The sequence below is a fragment of the Benincasa hispida genome, chromosome 6 (assembly GCF_009727055.1).
Source record: "Benincasa hispida cultivar B227 chromosome 6, ASM972705v1, whole genome shotgun sequence".
Taxonomy (NCBI): Eukaryota; Viridiplantae; Streptophyta; class Magnoliopsida; order Cucurbitales; family Cucurbitaceae; genus Benincasa; species Benincasa hispida.
This window is the reverse complement of record NC_052354.1, coordinates 15,608,281-15,634,602: the sequence shown is the minus strand read 5'-3', so window position 1 is coordinate 15,634,602 and position 26,322 is coordinate 15,608,281. Positions and strand designations below refer to the sequence as shown.

Sequence of the window (26,322 nt, the reverse complement as noted above, 5' to 3'; positions counted from 1 at the left end):
AAACATACAACCCTAAATCAATTAGTTACGGTTTTTTTTTTTTTTTTTTTGAAATTCTTACCTTTGAAGCTTCAAACTCTTCTATCTCCGCTTGAATACGAACCGGACAACCACTAGAGCTGAACTACTATCCTTTGACTTAGAACCGGGTTGTGGGATACGATGGATGAAGAACTCGAGAAAGAGAAAGAGATGGAAAATAGAAGATGCATTTTCGGGTTAGGTCTGTCATAGTAAGTGGGTGAGGGGTATGTAACAACATATCCCACGGTCTCTTCCATTAGGTCGCACCATGAGATTCCTATAATGAGCCCGCATGTCTACCCTGGAGCGACCTTTCCCTTCGGAGGGTTGTATTATAGGATTCAGAAAACCGCGAACTCCAAATCTGGATAGGCTCTCTTAGATCAGTTTTCATATTGACTTTCCACTTTCGGGAGCATGTTGATTCTAGTTTCTGAAATCCAAAAATGGAAGGTTACACTTACAAGAATAACTAAGATGTTAGTATATTCTCGACCAAAGTAGCGATAACTAAAGTGCTATAAGAATAAAGAGTTATTATGGGGTTAGCATCTAGTCAAGATTGTCTTGGTTCAAAAGAGGAATAATCGACTGCCCTTCGGTGGACGTTACTCTAAACTTTTGAAATATCGTTGCAAAATATAATAATGAATGGTACATTATTAGTTTTTGCTAAATTAAATTGGTTTCTTTATGATTATAGATTTTCTAAAAGAATATGTTTATCTTTTCAGCATGAATAGCTCGATAATTCAACTCTTAGCTTCCGAGAAACTAAACGGCGATAATTATTCGGCATGGAAATCAAATCTAAACACAATACTAGTAGTTGACAATCTGAGATTTGTCTTAACTGAGGAATATTCTCAGGCCCCTGCCTCGAAAGAAGCACAAGGTAAATATGATTTACTAGATGCTGAAACATGTTTAGTGGAGTATGATATCTGAACCTGGATATTGGATTCAGGAGCCACTAATCATATTTGCTTCTCTTTTCAGGAAACTAGTTCCTGAAAAAAGCTTGAAGAAGACGAGATCACTCTCAAGGTTGGAACATGAGAGGTTGTCTTGGCCGAAGCAGTGGGAGACTTGAAGTTGTTTTTCAACGATAGATATCTAGTACTTAAAAATGTTTTATATGCACCTCTTATGAAGAGGAATTTGATATCTATTGCTTGTATTATAGAACAATTATATACAATATCTTTTAATATAAATGAAACGTTCATTTTTTGTAAAGGTATTCAAATTTGTTCTGCTACACTTGAAGATAACTTATATAAGTTAAGACCAACTAGAGCAAATTTTGTTTTAAATACTGAAATGTTTAGAACATTATAAACTCAAAATAAAAAACAAAAGGTTTCTTCCAACGTCTATCTATGGCACCTAAGACTTGCTCATATAAATCTCAATAGGATCAGAAGATTGGTCAAGAGTGGACTTTTAAATCAGTTAGAAGATAACTCTTTACCTCCATGTGAATCCTGTCTTGAAGGAAAGATGACCAAGAGATCTTTTACTGGAAAAGGTCTCAGAGCCAAAGTACCTTTAGAGTTCGTACATTCGAACCTCTGTGGACCAATGAATGTCAAGACTCGAGGTGGGTATGAATATTTCATTAGTTTTATTGATGATTATTCGAGGTATGGTCATGTTTACCTACTTCATCACAAGTCTGATTCTCATGAAAAGTTCAAAGAATATAAGGCTGAAGTTGAGAATGAATTAGGTAAAACAATAAAGACACTTCGATCAGATCGAGGTGGAGAGTATATAGACATACGATTCTAAGACTATTTGATAGAAAATGGGATCTAGTCACAACTCTCTGCACCTAGTACGCCTCAGTAGAACAGTGTATCAGAAAGAAGAAACCGAACATTATTAGATATGGTTCGCTCTATGATGAGTTATGCTTAATTGCCTGATTCCTTTTGGGGATATGCACTTGAATCTGCTGTCCATATTTTGAACAATGTTCCCTCTAAAGTGTTTCAAAAACACCTTATGAGCTATGGAAAGGGCGTAAAAATAGTTTACGTCACTTTAGAATTTGGGGTTGCATAGCACATGTGTTGGTACAAAATCCCAAGAAATTGGAACATTGTTCAAAATTATCCCTATTTGTAGGTTATCCAAAGAAACAAGGGGTGGTATGTTTTATCATCCTCGAGAAAACAAGGTATTTGTATCAACAAATGCCACATTCTTAGAGGAAGACCACATTAAAAATCATCAACCACGCAGTAAAATAGTGTTGAAAGAAATTTCAAAAGATTCTACGAATATACCTAGTTCATCTATTAAAGTAGTAGATAAAGCTAGTATTTCTGGTCAGTCACATCTTTCTCAAGAGTTGAGAGTGCCTCGATGTAGTGGGAGAGTTGTTCATCAGCCTGACCGCTATTTGGGTTTAGTTGAAACTCAAATCATTGTACCTGATGAGGGCATAGAGGATCCATTGACTTATAAACAGGTAATGAATGATGTGGACCGTGACCAGTAGATAAAAGCTATGGACCTCAAAATGGAGTCAATGTACTTTAATTCAGTTTGGACTTTTGTAGATAAACCAAGTGATGTGAAACCAATTGGTTGCAAATAGATCTACAAGAGAAAACGAGATCAAGCCGGTAAAGTGCAGACTTTTAAGGCTCGACTTGTGACAAAGGGTTATACCCAGAGAGAGGGAGTGGACTATGAAGAAACTTTCTCTCCTGTTGCCATGTAAAGTCGATAAGAATACTCTTATCCATTGCAACTTTTTATGACTATGAAATTTGACAAATGGATGTCAAGATAGACTTTTTGAATGGCAATCTTGAAGAGAGTATCTATATAGTTCAACCAGAGGGATTTATAGTTCAGGGTCAAGAACAAAAGATTTGTACGCTTGAGAAATCCATTTATGGATTAAAACAAGCTTCTAGATTCTAGAATATAAGGTTTGATGCTGCAATCAAATCTTATGGCTTTGAACATAATGTTGACGAGCCTTGTGTTTACAAAAAGATCGTTAATTCTATTGTATTGTTCTTAGTTTTATATGTCGATGATATTCTGCTCATTGGGAATGATGTAGGATATCTTACTGACGTCAAGCAATGACTAGATACACAATTCCAAATAAAAGATTTAGGAAGTGCGCAGTATATTCTTGGGATCTAAATTATTCGGAATCGCAAGAATAGGATACTAACCATATCTCGAGCATCTTATATATACAAAATGTTATCTATATATAAAATGCAGGATTCCAAAAAGGGTCTGTTGCCTTTTAGACATGAAATTCATCTGTCAAAAGAAAAATGTCCTAAGACACCTCAAGAAGTTGAGGATATAAGAAATATTCCCTATGCCTCCGTAGTAGGAAGCCTGATGTATGCAATGTTATGTACTAGACTTGACATATGCTACTCAGTAGGGATTGTTAGTAGATACCAGTCTAATCCTAAATGTGATCATTGAACTACCATTAAGAACATCTTAAAGTATCTTAGGAGAACTAGAGACTACATGCTCGTGTATAGTGCTAAGGATCTGATCCTTACTAGATACACTGACCCTGATTTTCAAACTGATAAAGATACTAAGAAGTCTACATCTAGATCAGTGTTCACTCTTAACGGAGGAGCAGTAGTGTGGAGAAGCGTAAAACAGACCTATGTAGCCGACTCCACAATGGAAGCTAAATACGTAGCTGCATGCAAAGCAGCAAAAGAAGCAGTATGGCTGAGAAAATTCTTGACAGATTTGGAAGTTGTTCCAAATATGCATCTATCCATCACCTTGTATTGTGACAATAGCGGTGCAGTTGTAAATTCAAAAGAACCTCGAAGCCATAAACGGGGAAAGCACATCGAACGCAAGTACCACCTTATCCGGGAAATCGTACACTGTGGTGATGTTGTAGTGACCCAGATACCTTATGAGCAAAACATTGCTGATCCTTTTACAAAAATCCTCAGGGCTAAAGTTTTTTAGGGTCACCTATAGAGTTTAGGTCTACGGTGGGAGATTATGTTGGGCGTGAATGCCCTAGTTTATTGTATTCATATGTTTATTATACTCATATGTAATATTAATTTCTCACAGTTAAATTCAACATCGTTTGATCCTACTAGGAATTTTAGTCCAAGTAGGAGTTTGTTGGATTTTATGTCCTAAAACTCGTAGTTTGTAATATCATATTCTTGTTCAATAAAACTGTTATTGAAAATCTTTAGTAAATTTAAATTCTATATTCATGAATCCAATAAACTAAGGATCCGAGACTATTAAGTTCAAGTTTGAACTTTATGTAGTGACATAAATGTGGATCAAGTTCAAATATATAGCCAAAATGGTCTATAGTATATGAATAAGATTGGACGCCTTATTCTGGGGACACTATGGATGCGAACCATTTTATAGTTAGTACAAACGATGTGATTCTAAACCATTCATGTGGAGACATGAAAATGGGGGCATCCAATGTAAAGTGTTTACATAAGATTGAACCATGAAATAGTCACTTTTTACGTTCTAAACGCCATTAATATATAAAACTAACTATTTCGTTAATTGATGACCTAGATAAATTAATCTTAATCCTGAGCTAATTATGAACTCCTGTTCACTCGGAATTATCCTTAAATCTGTATAGGTGAGGGCAGCTCATTATTGTTGGCCCAATAAGCTTCCTATTTTAGGGGTAAGATTAGGTGGATAGCTGGGAACATATGGTGCAAGACGGAATTCACTCCTACCCGTTATAGGGATAGTAAATAGGTTGTTCTCTTTAGTACTGAATCCAGGTCTTGAACAAGGGGCCACCCTCTCCTTGGCCCGAAAGGGTTCGGTTTATAGGTTGGACCTTAAACCAATTGTTCATTAGAGGATTAGTGGAACTTAAGGAATAAGATGTAGTCTCGGGGGTAAAACGGTTTTTATGACCCAACCAAGATTACGAACAACCTGTGAAGGATTAGCTTACTAATCATGGTTATATCATATAGACACAAATATATCCATAGTGAGGGGAGTGCAACTACAGGACTATAGTGGAATGACCCGTGATTTAACGAATGTTGATTAGCTCCATCTAAAGAGTTTAGCCAGCTAATCTCGGATCGTTGGAGCCCATAATCTATAGGTCCATTAGGTTCCCCACTAGCTCATATGGAATAAACTTAGAACAGTATGATAGAATAATTCGAATTGTTCGAATTATGTGAAGAGAGAGAAACTGATAAGTATATATGATATAGTGGTCGGTTTTTCAGTTTAGAGATACAACTTTAATATTTAAATGTGATTTAAATATCAAGAATATGAATATGTTCATATTCGGAAGCTCGGAAATAATGGAAATGGTCAAAGATGTAAAAAGTCAAAGAGTTGACTTTTGACTTTGAAAAGTCAAACTTTGACCGACCTTATATTCAAATGTGATTTGAATTTCGTGAAAATGAATGTGGATTCATGCTCGGGATGTCAAAATTAGTCCACACGAAAGAAATCATAAAAAGTCAAAATGTTGACTTTTAGGTCAAAGTTTGACTTTGACAAAATGACTATTTTGCCCTTTGACTAAAGTTAGTAGGAAAATCCAAACTTTTGCTGAATAATTCCACTAACAAGATAATGGGTTAGATGTTGGCTTATAGTGGAGACATCAAGCCCATTTAGATAGTAGATTTTGAGGTGTTGGGTTTTTATGAATTTGTTTCATGCAATTTTGCATGGCTTTTTTCTATAAATTTGGGCTTTCAAATTGGAGAAAAGACTTTTTGACATTTTGCCAAAATTGGCTTCAAATTTGGGCTGGAAAAATCATTATTTTTTAGAAAAATTTAAAACCGAAAACCCAACCCAAAAATCCATCTTCTATTTTCCATCTCTTTCTCTCTTGGGTTCTTCATCCATCGGGTCTCACAACCCGATTTTGAGTCCAGAGGATAGTAGGTCAGCTCTAGTGGTTGTCCGGTTCGTGTTCGAGCAGAGATAGAAGAGTTTCGAGAGCTTCAAAGGTAAGATTTTAAAAAAAAAAGACCCTAATTAATTGATTTAGGGGTGTATGTTTAATTTATGCCATTAGAGTAAAATTGTTCCTCGTTTCCGCTGTGCATGCCTATTTTTCCATCACATTTTGCAGATATGATTACCCTCCTCTAGAGTTTAAAGTTCACACTCTACAAAATTTAATATTTATATATATGAGGTAGGGATATCAAATTTCTGATTTTAAGGTTGATAATATAGTATCAGTTGTGGTATGCTCATTTTACAAATAGAATAAATAAATTATAAACATATGAGAAAGATGTTTTAATAATTTCAAAACAGTACGGTCTAAAATGATTTGTTCATAAAAGTTCATTTTTTTTTCTTTTTCTTTTAACTAATATGTAGGGTGAGTATTAGGGGTGTTAAAAAAAATCGATAACCCAACTCAACTCGTGCGATTTTGGGTTGAGTTGAGTTCAAATAAATAAAATTTTTTATGGATTTGATTGGTTCACGAGTCATCTAAAATAACCTATACCAAATCGAACTTATTATATATTAACTTTTTTTACTTATATAATTATATATACATATATTGATTTTAGTTTTATTTAATTTCGTATTTTTTTCAGATAATTTATTCTCCAACAATTTTTAAAGATAGTTTTTCAACACTTTGGAGAAAAAAAATCGTTAAATAAAGGCAAATTCTTATAAATAGAAAATTCCAAAAAATATTTACACTTTATAGAAAAAAATATCAAAAGTATAAGTACATACTTTTTTCTATAAAGTCTAAATATTTTTAAATATTTTTTATATTTAAAAAGATTCCTTAAATAAATTGGAATTTAGTTTTATTCTTAATTCAATATATGAAATTAACTAAATCAAAATTTCTTTTTAGAATAAAAATTTCAATAAATGACCCGAGTAATCTAAACCAATCTAACCCAAAAGTTTCATGGTTGGATTGAGTTAATTTTTTTAATAAAATTTATTTGGGTTGAGGAAACTTACCACTCGAACAATTGAGTTGGATCTAAAAAATTTTACAAACTCAACTCAATTCGAATCTATGACCAACATCTGGTGGGCCGGCCGTGTCCATAATGATAGGCTGAATACTTTTGTGCTCTCTAATCACGTATGGGCCGAGTTCAGCAGAAAAGCCCAGTTTTTATTTCCATCTCAGCCCAAACACAATAACCCTTCCTTCCCTCGACACCCGCCGGACTGTTGAGTTTTGCCTCCGATTGTTTTCCTCTCAGCCACCAACGCGCTAACAGGAGCTCCGACGAGAGGATTTGAATTCCAGTGTTGATTCTTGTTACCACAGCAACGGCATGGGGAAGCTCGGGAAGAAAGCAAGGAAGTTTGCAAAGAAAAATCTTCAGACTGTGCTCAAAAGGAAGCGGAAACTCAAGTCTTTGTTCAAAAAGAAAGCTCCATCAAGTAAGATTTCTTGGACTAAACTAAAGTATACGCATGTTCTAATCCTAATTTCTCGAAGATATTTCATTATTCGATACGTTTTTCCAATTCAGTCTCTCTCCCTCGCTCTCTCTGTTTACTCGTTTCTGATTAGAGTCTTGAGCTGCTTAACGAATTTGTTTTCAGCTACTTTTTTTGAAGTTATTTATTTGGATTTTCTGCAAATTTCGTAGGACAGGATGAAGACAGTGTTGAAAACAAGAAGGACGACGCGTCGAAGCTCCGTAATCGAATGTAATGCTTTAATTTGGGCATAGTTTGTTCATTCATTCAGAGCTTTGTATTTAGATTAATCTTTCACTCAATTTGTGGCAAGACTGTTGTCAACTTCATTCTGATCATCATCTTTCCAAGTTATATTTTTGCTGTGATTTACTTGGCCACAAAAGAATACGCGCACGAATATTTATCGTATTGCTTCAACGTATATGGTCTTGTGTTTGTGACTTTTCCATCCTCGATTCCTTAACATTTCTGTTTATCCATTTTCTTCATTTAAATTTCACGTTTCTATTTGCAGGAATGGTGAAGCTGATGAAAACAACAATGTTTCCCTTGATGCCCTTTTCAGTGAAGATGAATATCATATGCTTCAAGATGATTCTGACAGTGATGGTTATATATCTGAGGTTTTTACCGAGTTTTGCAGATACTATTTATGATAACTTTACCTGATTGGGTTCATAGCATTTCTAACGTAATTTGTGAACTAGGAATCAAGCTCTTTTAACACGGCTGAAAATGAAATTGACAATAATTGTGAAGGCGGCACTGGTGAGTCTACTCTCCATGCTATATATAGAAAAAAAATTTCTTGTAATTTATCCTGATACTTCCTTTGATCCTGTCTTCTTTTTGTGGTGTTATTTTGTAGATATGATTAGTCCCAATGATTTATCGGATCAGAACAAAGAAATTCATTCAGAACTCACAAAGAAAATAAAGCAATTGAATAGGTTGAAAGAAAAGGTAATATTTTACTTTATTTAACCTCCATCTCCACTAGACAAGAAAAACTAGGGCAAGTGTATCTCTCTCGTTCGTATACTAAGCTCAAAATGCATGCCAAGTGACTCTATTTACACACAAATTTGGGACGTGCAAAAGATTTCTTTTACTTATCCATAGCGTTGCATTGTGTTTATGCATTTCCAATAATTAGAGATCGAGATGTTCACAAAAGTTATACCAATGTGTTTAATGCTCTGAATTATTTATTGACTTCAAATATTAATAGGCGATGGCTGATTTCCGGTACTGGGTGCTTGGCACCAATAACTACAAGGATTTATGCTTTTCTGGACTAAGATTTATGATTGGTTTTAATAATCTCCTGAGGGTCTACTTACACTAACACTTTTTAATAATTTGAAGCTAGGATGGCCGGTGGTGTATTTTTTTTTTTCTTTTAACGTCTCATAATGATTGTTTAATTTTCACTCTATGACTGGGCAATTTAATTTATCCCTTTATTTGGAAGATTTTCAGGATCCAGAATTCTTGAAGTTTCTGGAAATCAATAATAAGGCTGTTGAACGTTTCAGAGATGAAGACACTGTAAGTAATATGTAGTGTGCTATGTTTCTTGGTGCCAAGTTTGAAGTTCTAATTTTGGTTATGAATGATTTTGTTTAATGTTTATAATCTTCCTCCCTAAGCTTAATCATCTAGAAATGACCGCTGTTAGCCAATTGTGCTATAATATGTCTTTTTTTATTTCTTTCCATCTAATTGTTTCCTTTTCTCTAATGTTTTCCTTGAACAGAGTTCTGATGAGGAAACAATCAACGATGATGGATTAAAGGGAGATGAACAGAGCGTTAGTTCTAATAAAGGCTTGTTGTTGAGTTGCTCTGTTGTTGATTCCTGGTGTCATCAAGTTAAGAACAAGCTTGATTTGTCTCTTTTTACCAGTCTAATAAATGGGTATCGAGCTGCATGTCACTATGGATCTGAAGCAGTAGGCAACATAGATGCTGGCAGATGCTATAAAATTGGAAACAGTGAGACTTTCTCCAAGATATTAATTTTCACGCTTTCTGAGGCTGACAATTTCTTTAGGGAGCATCTAGGACTTTTGACCAAGAGCTGTAAGAAGGAGATGATTTTAGAATTGAGGAACACCCAAAAATGGAAAATGCTCAAGCCTTTAATTAAGTCATATTTAAGGAGTAGCTTGTTTCTCTTGAATGAGGTTTCAGAAAGTGAGATATTGAGATTCTCCTTGGCTCGAATAAGAGCGTCTGTAGTATTCTTTGCAGCTTTCCCTTCTCTACAGTGCAGGCTCATCAAGGCACGTATATGTTTTAAATCAATATTCTTACCTTGATTTTTTTGTTGATGCATTTGAAGCAAGCATTGGTATATCTTCTGTTTTCATGTTTCTTTACCATTTAATTTCATTCAAATTTGATTTCATGGCAAGTAATTGTAGATTTTCTCATATTTCCTGACCATATGCGGAGGTGATCATATTTCGGTCCTGTATATTGGTCATTCATTGCTACCAGTAGCCTGATAATCCTATATGCTCACTTGTCTCACTCCACTAATGCCAAAAGGCACCCCCACTAAAATATAAGAATTCAATTATGCAGGTTGCAGTACATTTGTGGGCAACTGGTGAAGGAACAATATCATCCCTCTCATTTCTCATAATACGAGAACTGAGTTCTGTGCTTGGGTCTAATGTTTTTGACTCCTGTTGGATTAAAATGTACAAGGCCTTCATTGCTAACTGCCAATTTGCAGAGCCAATTCTGCATAAACATATGCAATTTCTGAGAGACTCCTTTGTCGAATTATGCTCTCTTGATGTCCATAGATCTACTACAAGGGCCAAGGCTTCAATCCAGCAACTTACCAAGATACTCCATCAGGGTTTACGAACAAAGAAGAAAGTAAGCTGTCAGGATGCCTTATCTTACTTCCTCGAGTCATGAAATTTAAATGTATTATTATTTGTTCACGCTTATGAGAAGCCTTTTTGCACTTAAAAGACTTCATCCATGCCTGTACTTCTCTTTGCAGGAAGCAGTCAAGATGATGTGCAGTTGGCAATATATCAATTGCATTGATCTCTGGGTCAAGTTCATTGCTGAAAATTTCCAGGATTATGATTTACAAACACTGCTCTATAATGTTATTCAGATTATAAATGGAGTGGCCGTATTGTTTCCTGGTCCTAGATATTTGCCATTAAGAATTAAATGCATTCAGTGGTTGAATTATCTTTCCAGATCCAGTGGGATTTTTATCCCTGTTGCGTCTATGGTGTTGGATATTTTGGAACATATAATTGGCAAGGAGGGCAAGAATCCAGGAGATGTCTTCAACCATTTGTCTACCCTACAGGTTATACGTTTATGCATTTTATATATTTATATGAATGTCCACGTGTTCCGTGATTTTGCGGCAATGCATTGTTTATTCATGTGAATAAGAAATTAGACTATTGTATTAATCTAAGAACCACAGTACATATATGAGACATGGATGTGATACGATACGGACACGGTGGCATGCCATATTTTAAAAATCTAGGACATGATACGGCAAGGTCATGTTTATTAAAATATACATTTTAAAAGATATATATCATTTTTATACCCAAAAAAAAATCAAAGTAAATGGGTTGATGTATTTGTTTGCTTAAAAAACTTAGCTTGATGTATTTCACACTTAAAAGTTATTATATTGTCATATATGTGTCTTTCTAGTCTACTCAACAAATATTCTATGCATGTCTAACACATTTGTTATACTAACAAGCGTCCGATATATGTTCAACAAGTTTCGGAGTGTCCAAGTGTCGGATACTTGTCGGATATATACACGGATACGCTAGCCAAACTAAATGTCTTTAGGTTTTAGTAAATGCATGAATTTCAGTTTCACACTTCTTCCTTTTATTTCATTTAGTTGTAGTAACTGTAGAGTTATTCATGCAGCTGCCAAAATATTGGTTGAAGTCACAGAAGTTCGTGGAGGAATGCGTTTTATCTTCTATTGAACTTCTTTCAGCTCATTTTGCTCAATGGAGTCTCAATATATCCTTCCCTGAACTGGCTACTATTCCACTTACTCAACTCAAGAAGTTTCATGCAACAACTACAACAGAGAATCTCAAGCGTTTGATAAAACGTTTTATTGATCAGGTAAAGGCTGTATTTTGTGATTGAATTAAATATCTTAAACAATTTGTTATCGTGTTAAGAAGAGTATTTGAGTTGTGTCATTCTACGTGCACCCTATAAATGAATTACTTATTATTAGAGCTTTTGTCTTCCATTCAGGTTGAGCAAAATATTGACTTCGTTCAAAAAAAGAGAGATGAAGTCTCATTTTCACCCAAAGATCAGCAAGCTGCTGAATCATTTCTTCAGGTTTTCTTTCCTTTTCTTTTTCCCCTTTAATTGTTTCAGTTTCTCACTCCTCGCAATTGACAAATGACGAGTATTGTTTGTATTGTATATATGGCGACTGCAGCTAGAGAAATCCAACAGCAACGTTCCGTTTATACAATATTACAAAAGCATATTGGACAAAGCTGCATCCAGGCATGTGGCTGTGGATAAAAAGGTACCGCTTTCCTTTCATGCTTTTTGTATGGGTACTCTATATATATATATGAATCCTATTTTTTTTTTAAATTTATTTATTTTAATTTGAGACACGTGAGGAGACATGTTCTAGACGCCCATGTGAAATGGATTTTAGTTTTTTTTTTGCTTTCTTAATTTGGGCTTTAAATTTGGGTCGTACATAAAAGGTTGGACCATTTTCTCTTTAAAAAATCTCAGATGTGTCCAGGAAGTGTCCAAAATGTGTCTCCATATGTTTTAACTTATAAATCAATAAATAAAAATAGGACACAGAAATTTGGGTGTCGAACATGTGTTTGGAATGTGTACGAACGTGTACAACATGGACGCTACACCTAAAAAGGAGTATCCGTGCTTCATAGCAAAAAGTTGAACTTAGAAACTTAAACGTTTCATCTCCTATAATTGTTAATTAACTTGACATCTTTTAATTGGTGTATCGTCGTGTCTGTGTTTCATGTTCGTGCTTCTTATATATAATAACACAAAAGAAATAGTGAGAGTACACATCAAGCAATTGAGCACTTGTTTAAAAATTTTATTCATGATAGCTCAACTGACATAAAATATGTACTGTCAAGTGTCGTCCAGGGGAATAGATGTTCAATCTTTCACTCTATATATCATTGAACTCAAAAAGAAAAGAAAAATGCATCATTGAACTCAAAAAGAAAAGAAAAATGCATCAACTGACAATGTCGATTAATTTTCCTCAAATTATTTTGCTTCCTTAGTTATTATCATGCTTACCAAAGCCAATTTTATAGTTTCCTGGAGCCAAGAAGAACAAAAAGAAAAGACAGCAGCTTGAAAACAACCAAATAGAATTGACTACCAATGGCAAAGTACATCCAGAGAAGAGAAGAGCCAAGAAGAGGAAAACTTGAGAAGGAACAGGTTTTATCAGTCCTTTCTTTCTCTTCAAATATTAATACTGGGTTGGTAAATTCAGAAGTTAATTTATCACATAAATTAAGAGCTAATAAGTTAGATACTAAGGACTTTTAGCACAAGAAGAAGGTTGCTATTGATGAAATTAATGCTGAGAAAATAGTCATGTAGATTAGTTTAGGGCATTGAAATTCATCGACTTTAGGGTAATATCATTTGTTTGGGTAATTGAAAGTGCAAAATGTTTACAAGTTCTTTATATCAAATTTTGCTTGTTGAGTACTCTAAAGGAAGGGAAAGTCTCCATTTAGATTTTTTTCCCCTCCTTTTGTTAAAATTGTTATTTCAACAGTGAAATATGTATGTATGTATTTATTTGGTTATATTACAAGCCAATTGTTTAACTAGTTTTGTGTCAATTTTGTCTCTAAACTTTCAAAAGTGTTCAATAAATATCTAAATCCTTGTTTGGAAACAATTTTGTTTTTTGTTTTTGAAAATTAAGTATATTTCAAATATTGGTTTTTTTTTTTTAAATCTCCAAATTTCAAAAAAGGTATATAGCAAATCAAGAAATTAGATGTGGAAGGAGTATTAATTGGCTTAATTTTAAAAAACTAAAAACAAAAAATGAAATAGTTACCAAACGAGTTTAAATTTTAAATTTTGGGTCTTAAGGAATTTATGACAAATTTAAAATTTTTAAAAATTAGATTTATTAGATATTATTTTTATTTTATGAATTTTGAGCTTTGAAAGTTAAGAAATCAAAAGAATTTTATGGGGAAAGTGTCAGAAATAATAGTAACAAGTTTTCACTTTTCAAAATTAACACTCTGAGAACTCGTCAAAATTTAAAAAGATTATGTAATATTTAGAAAACTTGATAGTATATTGGTGTTACCTGTTTGGGATTTAAAGCCCAAAACAATCAACTTAGAAAAAGTTTAATTTTTATGTAAATATCGTTGGCCAATCTCGAGCTAGATGGATCGAGAAAAACTATTTATAATGGGTTCTTAAAAACAAGTGCTAGTTTTGAGAGATTAAAACTTTAGGAGGTCATTTTTGACAATTTTCTGACTTTATGGGTTGGATTATTAATGAGATATTGCTTTGTGTGTTTGTTTTTTTAATTATTATTTTAAAGTATATTAGGAGTGATAGATTCAAATCATAGACCTCATAGTCGCAAAAATATACTATTTGCAAAACTCATTTATGCTCGTTTTGGCAATTGCTTTGTAGAATTGTTTGATGTAGTTGTAATTTCATGTAATTCGTCAAGGTTAAGTCTACAGTATACTCTGAAATCATCCATAAAAATTCAATATGCCTCAAAAATAAGGACAATTTTAAGGTGACGTTTATATAGAGACTATTTCTTATAAAACAGTTACATGAAAATATATTTCTTGGTCTTTTATATATTGTAAAATTTGAAGAAAACAATGCTATTTTATACAGCCTCTAAAAAGAATATTTTATACTATTTTAATTTTTATTAAATATATGATTGTAGAATAAGTTGCAACATATTTGAGTTAGGCAATTAATTAATGACAGTTTGCCATTAAATTGTATTTTATATATGCATGAAGACAATTCAGGGAATTCTTTAGGGAGCTGGTTGATGTCTCCTCCCATTTTCCCATGTCTTTGGATATTTTATTCTATAGTTGACTATTAAAACACATCGAAAATTTCAATCCCAAAAATATCAATTTAAATCTTTAATCAATAATTATACTAATTTAAACTTTGAACTTTCATAAGTATTAACAGTTTAAATCCTAATTTTTTAAGTATATCAATTTACACATTTTCTTAGATTTAGTTTGAAAAGTATCAGTGGAGAATTTTTTTCAACTATACTTATAACTTGTTATAAGTAAATTAATTTAGAATTTTTATTAGAATTATATTTGAAAATTGTCAATGTATTAATTCTTGTATGTGTGTAGACTTCTTCAAATATCGATTTAATAAATTAAACTATTATAATTTGAATGGACAGTTTTTAAAGAAATAATACTTGAGAGACTGAATTTAATCGTTTATGTAAATTTAGATGTTTAATTGATAAAATTACAAGGCTTACCCGATGTTTATGGTTTAAATTTGTATCATTATTAGTTTAATGTTTAAATTGATGCAACTCTGTTTAGGTTATAAATTGGTATTTGCTCCGGTTAAAAACTAAATATATGCCAACTCTTTTGAACCTATTAGTTTCTTTTCCCTTTTCTTCTTTCTTTCTTTTAAATTATTTTTATTGTTTATTTATTAAATCAGTCCTTAGGATTTGTCTCATTTTGTTTTTTAGGTTTCTGACTTAAAAGATTTTTTTAGTTTTATTTTTGTTTGGTCTATACATTTCATAATGTTACATTTTCATCATTTTTATTTTTCATAAGTGCCACTTTCAATTTTTATTGTTAATTTTTGTTAATTAATTTAAAAGAACTAAATTAATTTTCACTGACTTTTCCTTAAAATTAAAACTAATTAAAAATGCACATTATATGTCTTAAATTAGTCAATTGAAAGTTAGCATCAAATACTAAATTGAGAATTAGTAAAAATTTGAGAATAAATGTAAATGTTCGAAATCTAGAGATTAAAGGATAACAAACTAAAAAAAACTTTAAGGGTAAAAATGTAATATTTTGAAATCTAGGGAACTTCTAAACATTAAACAATAAATATAGGAGTAAAAGTTTAATGTTTTGAAACATAGGGACCAAATGGAAACGAGCACATTGATGGAAGTTTTTTTTTTAATATTTATTTACGTACTTTTTATAATTATATTTTTTTAAAAAAATTGACATGAAGCTTTTCACTATTTAAATTGTTTGAGTTGAAAGGGTAAAAAAGTCTTGTTATTTTGAACATTTTTAATACGTTAAGCCAATATGCCATATTTCCAATTATTATCGAACTAACTTGTATTTTGGGGTGGATGCATAACAATCAATTGTAAATTGAAAATGTCACTTTGAAAAAATGTGATATCAAATATTTTGACTCTGAATTGTAATACCAAGAACCTTTGAAAATTTTGTTCTTAAATAGTTTTAAGTTTTTGCTTTCGATGTTCTTTAAGAAATTCCTAATAAAATAGAATAACAACCAAATACGTTTGAATTGGTATTTATAAAGTAATACTTTGGGAAATTTTAACCTTAATCAAGTCATTTGTGAGAATATACTTACCAAAAAAAAAAAAAAAAACTTTTAAGAACTATTTTTAAATCTGTCACGATGTTGAAAGTGTGTCATGGAGAGGGACAAGACTCAAAAGGTTTTATTATTTTACGATATACTTATATATATTTCACTTGCGTATAATAATGATACTAAATTTTTATCGACAAGTAGATAGTTTTATCAATATCTTCACATTTGTATGGGTTGACGACATTTCTATCATATATATATCTTAAAAATATTCCATTTCCCATTTTTTGATAAATTTTATTTATTGATAAAATCTTATATGAATTATATATATATAGTTGCGGTCTAGAATCTTTATTAAGAGAGATTAGTTTAAAGTTTTACAAAAATATTAAAAATTACAAATTAAGTTTATGAACTTTTAATTTTGTATTTTATAAATTTTTAAACTTTCAATGTAATGTCAAAACTAAATTTATGTTTTAATCTTAAAAACTGATGTTTTGTTAAATATATTTTAATTTAGTGCACAATTAAATTTGTTGCATATCTAAATGTGTTGTCATGGTCAATATAATAGTAAAAGAAAAAAGAGAGAGAGAGAAGATTATTTGATCAAAGTTGGTCTAATGAGGGGTTTGAGCATCCTACCATTGTGCTGAGTCATTTTGATAACTAGAATGATTTTTTTTTTAAAGGATATAATCTTTTCACATGGGATTTTATAATTAATGATTTACTCTCACGTATAAAATCTAATATTTTGCTTACGTTAGAGCGCACTAACGCGTATCACGTTACGAATGACCGATTCTATCATAGTTCTAACGCAACGGTCATCTCTATCACGATCATCATTCTTCTCATGCGTTAGTGCACTCCAGCATAAACAAATTATTAGATTTCATACGTTTGTGGGGGACGAAACATTAATCATATAGACCCTTGTGAAAAGGTCATATGTACAAAAATCTTTATAAAATGAATAGATAATATTACGTTTTGCTTCAATTTGATCCCTATGTTTCAAGATTTACACTCTTAAACTCGATTTTTACTAAATACTCACTTTTTGTCAGTTAATTTATGTTAATAAATAAAAAATCGTTAAAAAATTATAATTGAAAAAGTTTCACCATCTTTATCACTTTTAAAACTAAATTTAAAATTTTACTTCATAATTATTTTTAATTAACTAATAGATATTGATGTCAATGATTGAAAGTGAATATTTAAAATTAAAGATAAAAATATAAAATTTTGAAATTCAGGGACCAAATTGAAACAAAACTCAAATCTCAAAGGTAAAATTGTAACATTTTAAAATTTAGAGACTAAATTGTAATAAAACTCGAACTTAAAAACTAAAAGCGTAACATATTAGAATTCGGAGATCAAATAAAAATTAGAGAAAAATGTAGGGACTAAAAAGGAATTATTCCAAAATAATATACGACCATCCTCATGTAAAAATCCACAAATAACAAAACCAACTTTCTACGTTCCAAACTCACACGACTGAAATGGGCCTGAAGGACGCTTTTACGGCGCCGTTTTGATCGCTGCTGCTACTACACCCTATTACCATAGCCCTAAGAATTTTCTTCCATAGCGCTTGAACCGTCGTCTTCTTCCCATTGCTTCTTCCTGCGGCCACTTTCCTCTCCTCCGACGGCCGGAACATCGCCGTCCGACTACTCCGCCGTTGCCTCGTCCTCATCTCACTCAGTTCCATCTCCTTCGGAAACCTCGCACTACCAAACAGAAACACGAACCAACGCGATTTCGCCGGCGACGGTTGCAGTATCATCGCTCTCTCCTCCGGTAACTCACATTTCTCCAATTTCCACCTTCTCTTCCGTTTTACATACTCTGGATTCTTCGGCAATGAAATCGAAAATGGATCGAAGCTTTTAATTCCTCCTCTCGTCGTTCTCGTATAACCGATCTCACGACTATCAATTACAGACGATTTCTTACCGTTGAACGAGTGAGATTTCGTTTGAATTAGGCAATTCTTTTCTGAAATTTTCTCTGATGTAATTCTTCCTTTGTTTTGTGAATCGTTTGGCTGTTTGTAGGGAATCAATTTCCCGCAGAAGATTATGTTATCAGATCCTGAATAAGTTGAATTAGAAACAGAGAAATCGTCGCTGAAAAACTCGAAGAACGTATCTTCATTATCAAACGAAGCGCTCTGATCATCATCCGGCTTGGAGTAATCATCGCAATTTGATTCATCGCTGTAAATTGGAAGGTCGCACAGAGAGAGCGTTTCCACAGCTTCTTCTTCATCATGTTGATATGGATCTTCAGTGATGATGGAGGTATCTTCTTCTCTGTTGTAAGATTCTTTAGCTACAATCATTTCTGAGTTCGTAATTTCTGCTAATTCGAATGCAAATTGAAACTGATAGGTGATCAAGAATTTGAAATTGAAGATAGAAGATGAAAACTAGAAAGAAAAATCATTGAAGATTATGGAGGAAAAATAATTGAAATTCATAGGTTTTAAATAAAATTTAAATTTGCTTGGGTTTTTTTTTATAGATAGGAAAGTGAAGAGTATTTTATTGGTGGTGTTAATGCTGGCCTTCTAGAAGGGCAGACGGAGAAAGAGATTTTAAATGCAGTGGCGGACTATGTTCTCCTGATGGGACAATTTTTCTAGATGCTATTTTTTATCCCCCTATTTATATATAATTAAATTAGGTTTAAATACGAACTATCTTTCTTTTTGGTTCGCTATGGTGCATGTATTTTTAACTTTGGTTCAAACGAAGGGACGAGAAATGAATCAAAGTAGAAAATTAGGGATCGTTATGATCATTTTCAAAATTGCGAGATTAAAATGAACCGAAGTGAGGGGTCAAATGACCATTTTAAAAGTATAGTATATAGACCAAAATGAACTAAAGGTAGCGGCATACATGGGTTTGGTTGAGAGAGTTTTTTGAATCAACCCGAAAATTTGGATTGGTTGGGTTGACTACTTGAAATAAGTGAATAGTATCTCTAACCCAACATTTAAAATTTGAGTTGAGTTGGGTAATTTTGTCGGGTCATTGTTTTATTTCCCTTATTAATTTAAAATACTTAAATTTATCTACAATGCATAAGTAATAACTAAAGTCTTATAAAATACACATGTTTAAATCCCAAATATTTGGATATATATTACAAACTTTAAACAAAAAAACATTGTAATGATCATATTAAAAGTTCTAAATTCTAAATGTTAAAATATAATATATATAATTTGAATTGGGTTGGGTCAACTTGAAAAAAATATTCAATTCGAGAATCAATTCAACTAGATGAAAATAGAAAAAATTTAACTCAACCCAAGAGCAAAACTAACCTGACTCAACTGTAGGTAGTCTGGATTATTCGGGTTTTGAGTCATTTGAATATCGCTAACTAAAGTAAAAAAGTATAGTATTTAAGTCATTTAGTTACTAGTTTAATAACTTAACTTTAAAGTTAAAACGTCAATTTCTTGGAAGTTCATAGTAAATATCGTTACAATTTAAAGTTTCATTGAAAATCTGCATAAATATTTGGGGCAGAATTATATATTTAGGCATAATTTAAGACGCTAACAAATTGAGTAGAAAAATAAGTTATATATGTCTAGTAGTTAAGAAGTTAAATCAAAGTCCTTTGTTTGATTCAAGAATCGATGTTGAATTGATTCAATGTTGCAGAATTTTAGAGAATTTGAAAATATTGAAATAAATTCAATTTCTGACTTCGGCCTCCACTTCTTTGTAATTTCCTTTGTCGTTTCCCTTCTTTTTCCCCCTTTTTTTCTTCGATTTTAAGTATCAATTTGGTCGCAAACACAACAGTAATTTTGTAATTTTTTAAAGGATATATATATATATATTAGATCTTGGACAAATTGCAAAAACCATCTTTGAAATATAGTGGTAGTTGTAATTATACGCTTTAAGTTTTCTATTTTAAAAATTGAACTCTCAAAGATTATATAAATGTTAAATTTGAGTCAAATTGGACCTTCCAATTTACATAATCGTACAACTTGTAATATTTATATAAGTCTAAGAGTTCAATTTTTATCTTTGTAGATTCAATTTCTACGATTATTGTATGCTTGAGGGTCCAATATTAACACTTATGGAAGATTAGGGGTAACTTTTACAATTGAAAGTTTGAGGGTGTAATTGCAACTATCACTCGGTGGTTTTTGCAATTTTCCCTAAAATGGTTATTGAATTGACTCAAAACTGGTGAAGAACTTCTGCTTCTTATTTCATTCCAAGTAAAACGAGGAAAGGGACGGAAGTTCAAGAAAATTTCATTTTTGGTGTATGTAATTAATTCAATTGTTCTTTTTGTCTGCATATATATATAAAAAAAAATCATTTTTATTTTCTTATTGATGTTACACCATAATTGTCATAGATACCACTTTTACATCTGTATTACAACATTTAAAAATTATTACAAATAAAGCTAGTTGTATAAATGAAATTCAAGCTCAAAATAATAGAATTTGTAGTACAAGGATAAAATAATTGCATATCTTGAACAACAAATGGTAAAAGATTAAAACGCCACGTCTAGCCATCATTCTACTCGCTTCTTCCCGATTTTCTCAAATTGAAAGCTATCACTGATAGCAAATAACAGCTATTAGTGATAGCCATTTGCTATCAAGTGTAGTTTTTAATTTGAGAAATATTAATACAATATTGAAATATTAGTTTTTAATTTGCTATTAGTTATCAGTGACCATCATTGATACACTTTCATCCATTAGAATGAACCTTGAAATATTGACGGTTAAGATTATTAGTTGACTATCAATGATAGACTTTTATAAATAGTCATCAATATTGAAAGAAAATCTAACAACTTTGAAAGATTGAGTTCTACTAGTGATGAAAAACTATTTGTGACCATCGTTGATAAACTTTCATAAATGACTATCAACTTTGAAAGATTAACAGAGTAATTATCACTAATAATCTTCTATCGTGACTATCATTAATAGCAACTACCAATTACTATCATTGATTGACTTTCATTAATTAGAATCAACTTTGATATACTAACATTTAAGGCTAGCATGATAGACTTCTATAACTAATTATGAACTTTCAAATAAACTAGATATATAGATTTCACTAACTTTTATCACCGATATCACTAATATCACTTATGTCGTGGTTATCAATGATATCTTTTTTCACTGATAACATCACTGATAAGATGCTATTAATGATCTCGTTGATATCATGTTATCAATGATCTCATTTATATCATATTATCAATGATAGCTCTCTATCAGTGATAACATATTATCAGTGGTAGTTTCTAATGCCGATAACATGCTATCAGTGGTAGTTTCTATTATCTAGCTTCTATTAATGATAGCTACTGACCACCTTATTGTCTTTTTCCTTGTCCTTTCCAAGTATTCGTACGATCTCTTTTCTTTTCGATACCTCTCAAGGACACTTTTTTAAAAACAACGCAGAACCAAACCAAACCCTTATTCTTCATTCGATTTTATAAACAAATATTATGATACACAAATTCACAAATATTTCAATTTGTGCCATTCATTTTGGGTCATCTATGCCATGTTTTTCAAGTTTATTTCTAAGGAATATTCAAACATATAACAGTAATTATACTATCATTTGGAAAAATAGCAAACGACAAGATTCTTTTGAATTATGGCAAAATGCCTCCATTGCACGTGATGTGTTTTTTTTAGTTAATCCTAAAATGCCCCCAATAATATTTTGTATTACACCGTAATTAAATTTTGCTCTTCCTATATTACAGTCTACAAAATCTCCCCTATTTGTTTGAAACTTTGAGATAATATCAAATATTCAAATCTCATATTATTCTTATTGTTTCGATTCTTCCATTCTTTTCCTTTCTTTTTTTTTTTTTCTTTTTTTTTTTATTTATTTATTTCAAATCTTATATCATCCTTATTATTTCATTTGACCTTTTATTTTATAAATTTATTTTGCTTCTTCTTCTTTGATATCTCAAATTAGTGAAGACCATTGCGACGACACTCCCGATTCGCTTTCTTTCCCGGAGTTATTACCCTAAATACTTCTTGAAAACTTCTTTTGTAGAGGAGTTTATTTTCTTAGAGTGCAGTCATAATACATTTTAATGCTCCAAATTATTCTTCGTCGTTTCTTTTATAAACACCAAAGAAAATCTTGATAGTGAGAAGTATTTGTTTTTCTTAATCGATTTTTGCAAATTAGGATTGAAGTTGTTATTGTTGTGATTCTTCAACGTATAGATATCGTATCACATATCGTATCACGCTTTGAACTCATACTATGAGAGATTAAGATGAAGCAACAATTTTTTAGACTCGACAGGAAAAAATGCGATGGAGGCTTGATGAAACAAAATAGAGATGGTGAATTCGAAATCAGAATAACTAATGGATAATTGTTTTTGTATTCTCAATAATTTCAGTCATTTATTTCACAAAACTATCAACTCTCCAGTTAGTAGTCATTATTTACTTCTTTATTTTGTTGTTCATCAATTTTTCTTCAACAACATATTAAAATTACAATGTAATTAACTAATGAATAATGATTTTAAAAAACTTATTATTTGCTTCTTTCTTTTCCTTTTATAAGGTGTAATACCGTTTTAATAAACCTCTATTAATGGAAGAGGGAAATTGGGTTGTATAGCATCATACCATTTTTACAAGGTGTAATACTTTTTTGCTTCTTTCTTTTCTTTCTCCATTTTTTTAATCAATATCAAAATCTTTCTTTTGAAACTTCACTCTACTCCAATTTTTGATTTATGCTTTCTTCTTCTTTTTTTTTTTTTTTTCTTCTTTTTTCTTTTAATGTTATCTTATTTTCAAATATCACTTTTATCTTATTTTTTTGTTTTCCTATTTAATTTTTGTTTTTTCCTTTATAATCATAAAACTTTTTGAGGATTTACTATATTTAACTGAGAATTTGTGTTTATTATTTCCGATTTTGAAGTAAGTATCATCCATCCACCATTTTTTTTCAAGTATTTATATAGAGTTTTAGTTCTAGATTATAAATACACAATAATTATGTTGTTGTCATACAGTAATTAGTATTGTTTAATGGTCAGAATACCTATTTATGGTATGTTCCAATTGGTATACTATGAAAAACAATCGGGAAAGGTTTGATCCATTTTTCTATATTAAGTTTTTATTTATTGGGTTTCTTATTTTCAGCTTTTGATTTACCATTTAATTAAGATTTAGTTAGTTAGTTACAACCTAATTTAGGGGAAAGAATCTTTTTTGGTTAGCATTAAAAGATCCGAGTATTTTTTAAAGTAATGTATCAAAGATGAGGGTATTTATGACATTTATAAATTATTAATAAATTATTTATTTAATGAATTTGCTTCAAAACCTATTTGTCATATCTTCAAATGAAACCTTAAAAATCGTGATTCCTCTTGTTAGTCCTATTTCTATAGACATCGTACTCTTATGTCGTTCGCATTTCTCATTTTTTGAAAAATAAACTAGTTTAATAACTATTCTCGTTTATTATTTCAAACTTTTAAGAAATATTTCTAAAAATGGTGCATTGTAGACTAAAAAAATAGTTTTTTTCAAATTCGTTTTCATTTGCTATTTATATTTAATGTTTTGTTATAATAATCAAATTTGATGATTAACTTATTGGATAATTTCAAGTCTTGGATACGAAACTCAACTTCATAATTCTTATAAGAAAAAAAAGAAAAAATATTAAAGAAAATTAAAAAAAAAAGAAAGGAAGCAAAAATTAGAGAAAAGAAAGAAAATAAAAAAAGAAAGGGAAGAAGCAAAAACCCTAGGAAAGAAAAAAAAAACTAGAAGCAAAAATAGAGAAATAAAAAAAAAAAGAAAACAAATGTCCTTACAAATATAGGAAAATCTATCAATGGTAGAGTACCATCAATAATATAGGGTCTGTTTGGATTGACCAAAAGAAAAAAAAAAAGTTTTTCAAAGAGTCATTTTTATTTTAACTATTTTGATAAAAATTGTTTAAAAATTTTATTTGAAAGTGTTCCAAAATTAAACATTTAAAAAGCCAAAACAAATACACCAATAATCTATCACTCACAGATATTTGTTAATACTTTAGACTTAGTTGTTACATTTTTCATCAAAATTTTGATTTTCATCTTCAATGATCAAAATAAAAAAGGAAAGAACAATTTTTTTTTTTTAAAAATAAATCTCTCATTTTTTTAGAGAAAAAAAACATATCCCAATTTATTAAATACAAACTTGTATTATTGATTATGGTGTTGTTTTCATTCGTTACCAAAATTATTTTTAGTCACCGATTTTATTATTATTTTTTTATTATTATTATCATTATTATTTGTTGGGTCTAGCAAATCCTTATAGTTTTATCTATTTTATTTGTAATCCTCATTTGACTTTTTTTTTTTTTTTTTCTAATTAAACTCTAAATTTATTGATTGCCATATAAATATTATCCTAAAATAGTAATAAATATATTTTTATATTAATTTGAGGTTTGAAGTTCGAATTCTCCTACCTTATTGTAGTTTAGAATATATATATAAGTTTTCATTTTTCATCGATATAAATTAAATAGGAAGTTTAATGGAAAAATGAAGTTTATAAAGGGTTGAAAAATTAGAAGTCAAAACATCACAATATAATAAAAAGATCATTAGGGATCAAAATGGAAAATTGATAATAATTCTATATTAAGAAAAGATGGAGTTTAGTTGGAAGCATGCAAAGAACTAATTATTGGTTAATTATTTAAAATTAATTAAACTGTTGGTGCTAGTTTTGGGCATGTTAATATTTTTAAAAGATTCCAACTGTTGTGTAGTAAGTGATAAAATATATCTTATTGGTTCTCAAATTTTGAAGAATATATGTGTTTGGTCTATAAATTTTAAAAATGTATCGTTTTAGTCTTCAAATTTATAAAATAGACTCATTTGGTCATCGAGTTTTCAAGATGTACATTTTTAGTCATTGAATTTTTAAAAACATGTTTAAAAAGTCATTCAAATAACTTTATATTATTATTTTGAATAGTTATATTACATTTTAAATTAGAAGAATAATTTTTAAAAATCACATCATCTCTAAAACTATATTTTTTAATTTTAAATATCATATAGTTTTTTTAAAAAATCAAACAAAATATACCCAAGGACCTTATAAAGCTATTTTTATAATCTTGGGGACTATAAATGTACATTTTGAAAACTTAGGAACCAAATAGATATATTTTTATAAACATGGGGACTAAAAAGATACATTTTTAAAACTCAGGGAGCAAATGCACACATTCTTCAAAACTTGGGACTAAAAAGATAATTTTTCCTTAATTTAAGCATAATAAAATTAATATTCAAGGATTTGGAGCTATTGAGTATTTATATAGTAGTGAAAGAAAGTAAAATATTATTGAATATTGAAATACAAAAATAAATTTAATTGAGTAGAATAAATTCATGGTTAAAAACTTCAAATTGCATTGAAACCATCAAATTAGATAATGTTTTATGTACAAGCTCAACATATATGAAAGCTAAATGTATGGTTTCTTCAATTTGAATGAGTTATGTTTGATTTTGGTCAAGTAACAACTACATTGAGTTAAATTATATTTATTTGATTTATTTTGTATTTTGGAGAGTTATGTTACTAAGTTGCTAGCCTAAAAATACCTACTTATTTTTTCATTTGTATCATTTCATTCAAAATTGAAGATTTCTCTCATTTATTGTTTATTGTTTTTTTTTAATCTTGAATTGAGTTTGGAACAAATATCTAAGAGTTCTTCTAGATCCGTGTAGTTCGAGGTTACAATTCTATTGGAATTAATCATTAGTATCCTATCGAGACGATCGTTGTAGTCTGCTTGCAGCCTGTGTAGAGTAAATAATTGTATTAAGGACAACCCTTTATTAGAAGCGCATCTCGACTACCTATTGATTTTCTACAAGATATTGAGGTTTTTATAAGTTATTGGTTTCAATTTATAAGCCTTATTATACCATCTGACTTGCTTTTGAGTTTAAATCTTATTATTGTATATACTATGTGTAATGTCTAATTGAGGTA

At 30.6% G+C, this 26,322-nt stretch overlaps 2 protein-coding genes across 2 annotated transcripts; one reads left to right on the top strand and one right to left on the bottom strand.

Annotated features, from left to right (window-relative positions):
- The first annotated feature begins 7,221 nt into the window (after positions 1-7,221).
- On the top strand, positions 7,222-13,411 carry LOC120080386 (nucleolar complex protein 2 homolog). The gene is made up of 13 exons (XM_039035030.1): positions 7,222-7,470; positions 7,683-7,743; positions 8,030-8,138; positions 8,223-8,283; positions 8,384-8,478; positions 8,998-9,066; positions 9,275-9,802; positions 10,107-10,409; positions 10,540-10,863; positions 11,460-11,666; positions 11,805-11,894; positions 11,998-12,090; positions 12,881-13,411. Exons 1-13 carry the CDS (start codon positions 7,362-7,364, stop codon positions 12,998-13,000), a joined length of 2,169 nt encoding a protein of 722 aa, XP_038890958.1. The 5' UTR covers positions 7,222-7,361; the 3' UTR covers positions 13,001-13,411.
- Positions 13,412-17,622: 4,211 nt separating this feature from the next.
- On the bottom strand, positions 17,623-19,342 carry LOC120079551. The gene has a single exon (XM_039033772.1). It carries the CDS (start codon positions 18,553-18,555, stop codon positions 17,698-17,700), a length of 858 nt encoding a protein of 285 aa, XP_038889700.1. The 5' UTR covers positions 18,556-19,342; the 3' UTR covers positions 17,623-17,697.
- Positions 19,343-26,322: the final 6,980 nt, after the last annotated feature.

Excerpts from the sequence above, each read along its gene's own strand:
- LOC120080386 (XM_039035030.1), top strand. The coding sequence starts at position 7,362 with ATGGGGAAGCTCGGGAAGAAAGCAAGGAAGTTTGCAAAGAAAAATCTT. Across the intron at positions 9,067-9,274 it reads GTTTCAGAGATGAAGACACT|AGTTCTGATGAGGAAACAAT; the intron begins GTAAGTAATATG and ends TTCCTTGAACAG. Across the intron at positions 10,410-10,539 it reads GTTTACGAACAAAGAAGAAA|GAAGCAGTCAAGATGATGTG; the intron begins GTAAGCTGTCAG and ends TTCTCTTTGCAG.
- LOC120079551 (XM_039033772.1), bottom strand. The coding sequence starts at position 18,555 with ATGATTGTAGCTAAAGAATCTTACAACAGAGAAGAAGATACCTCCATC.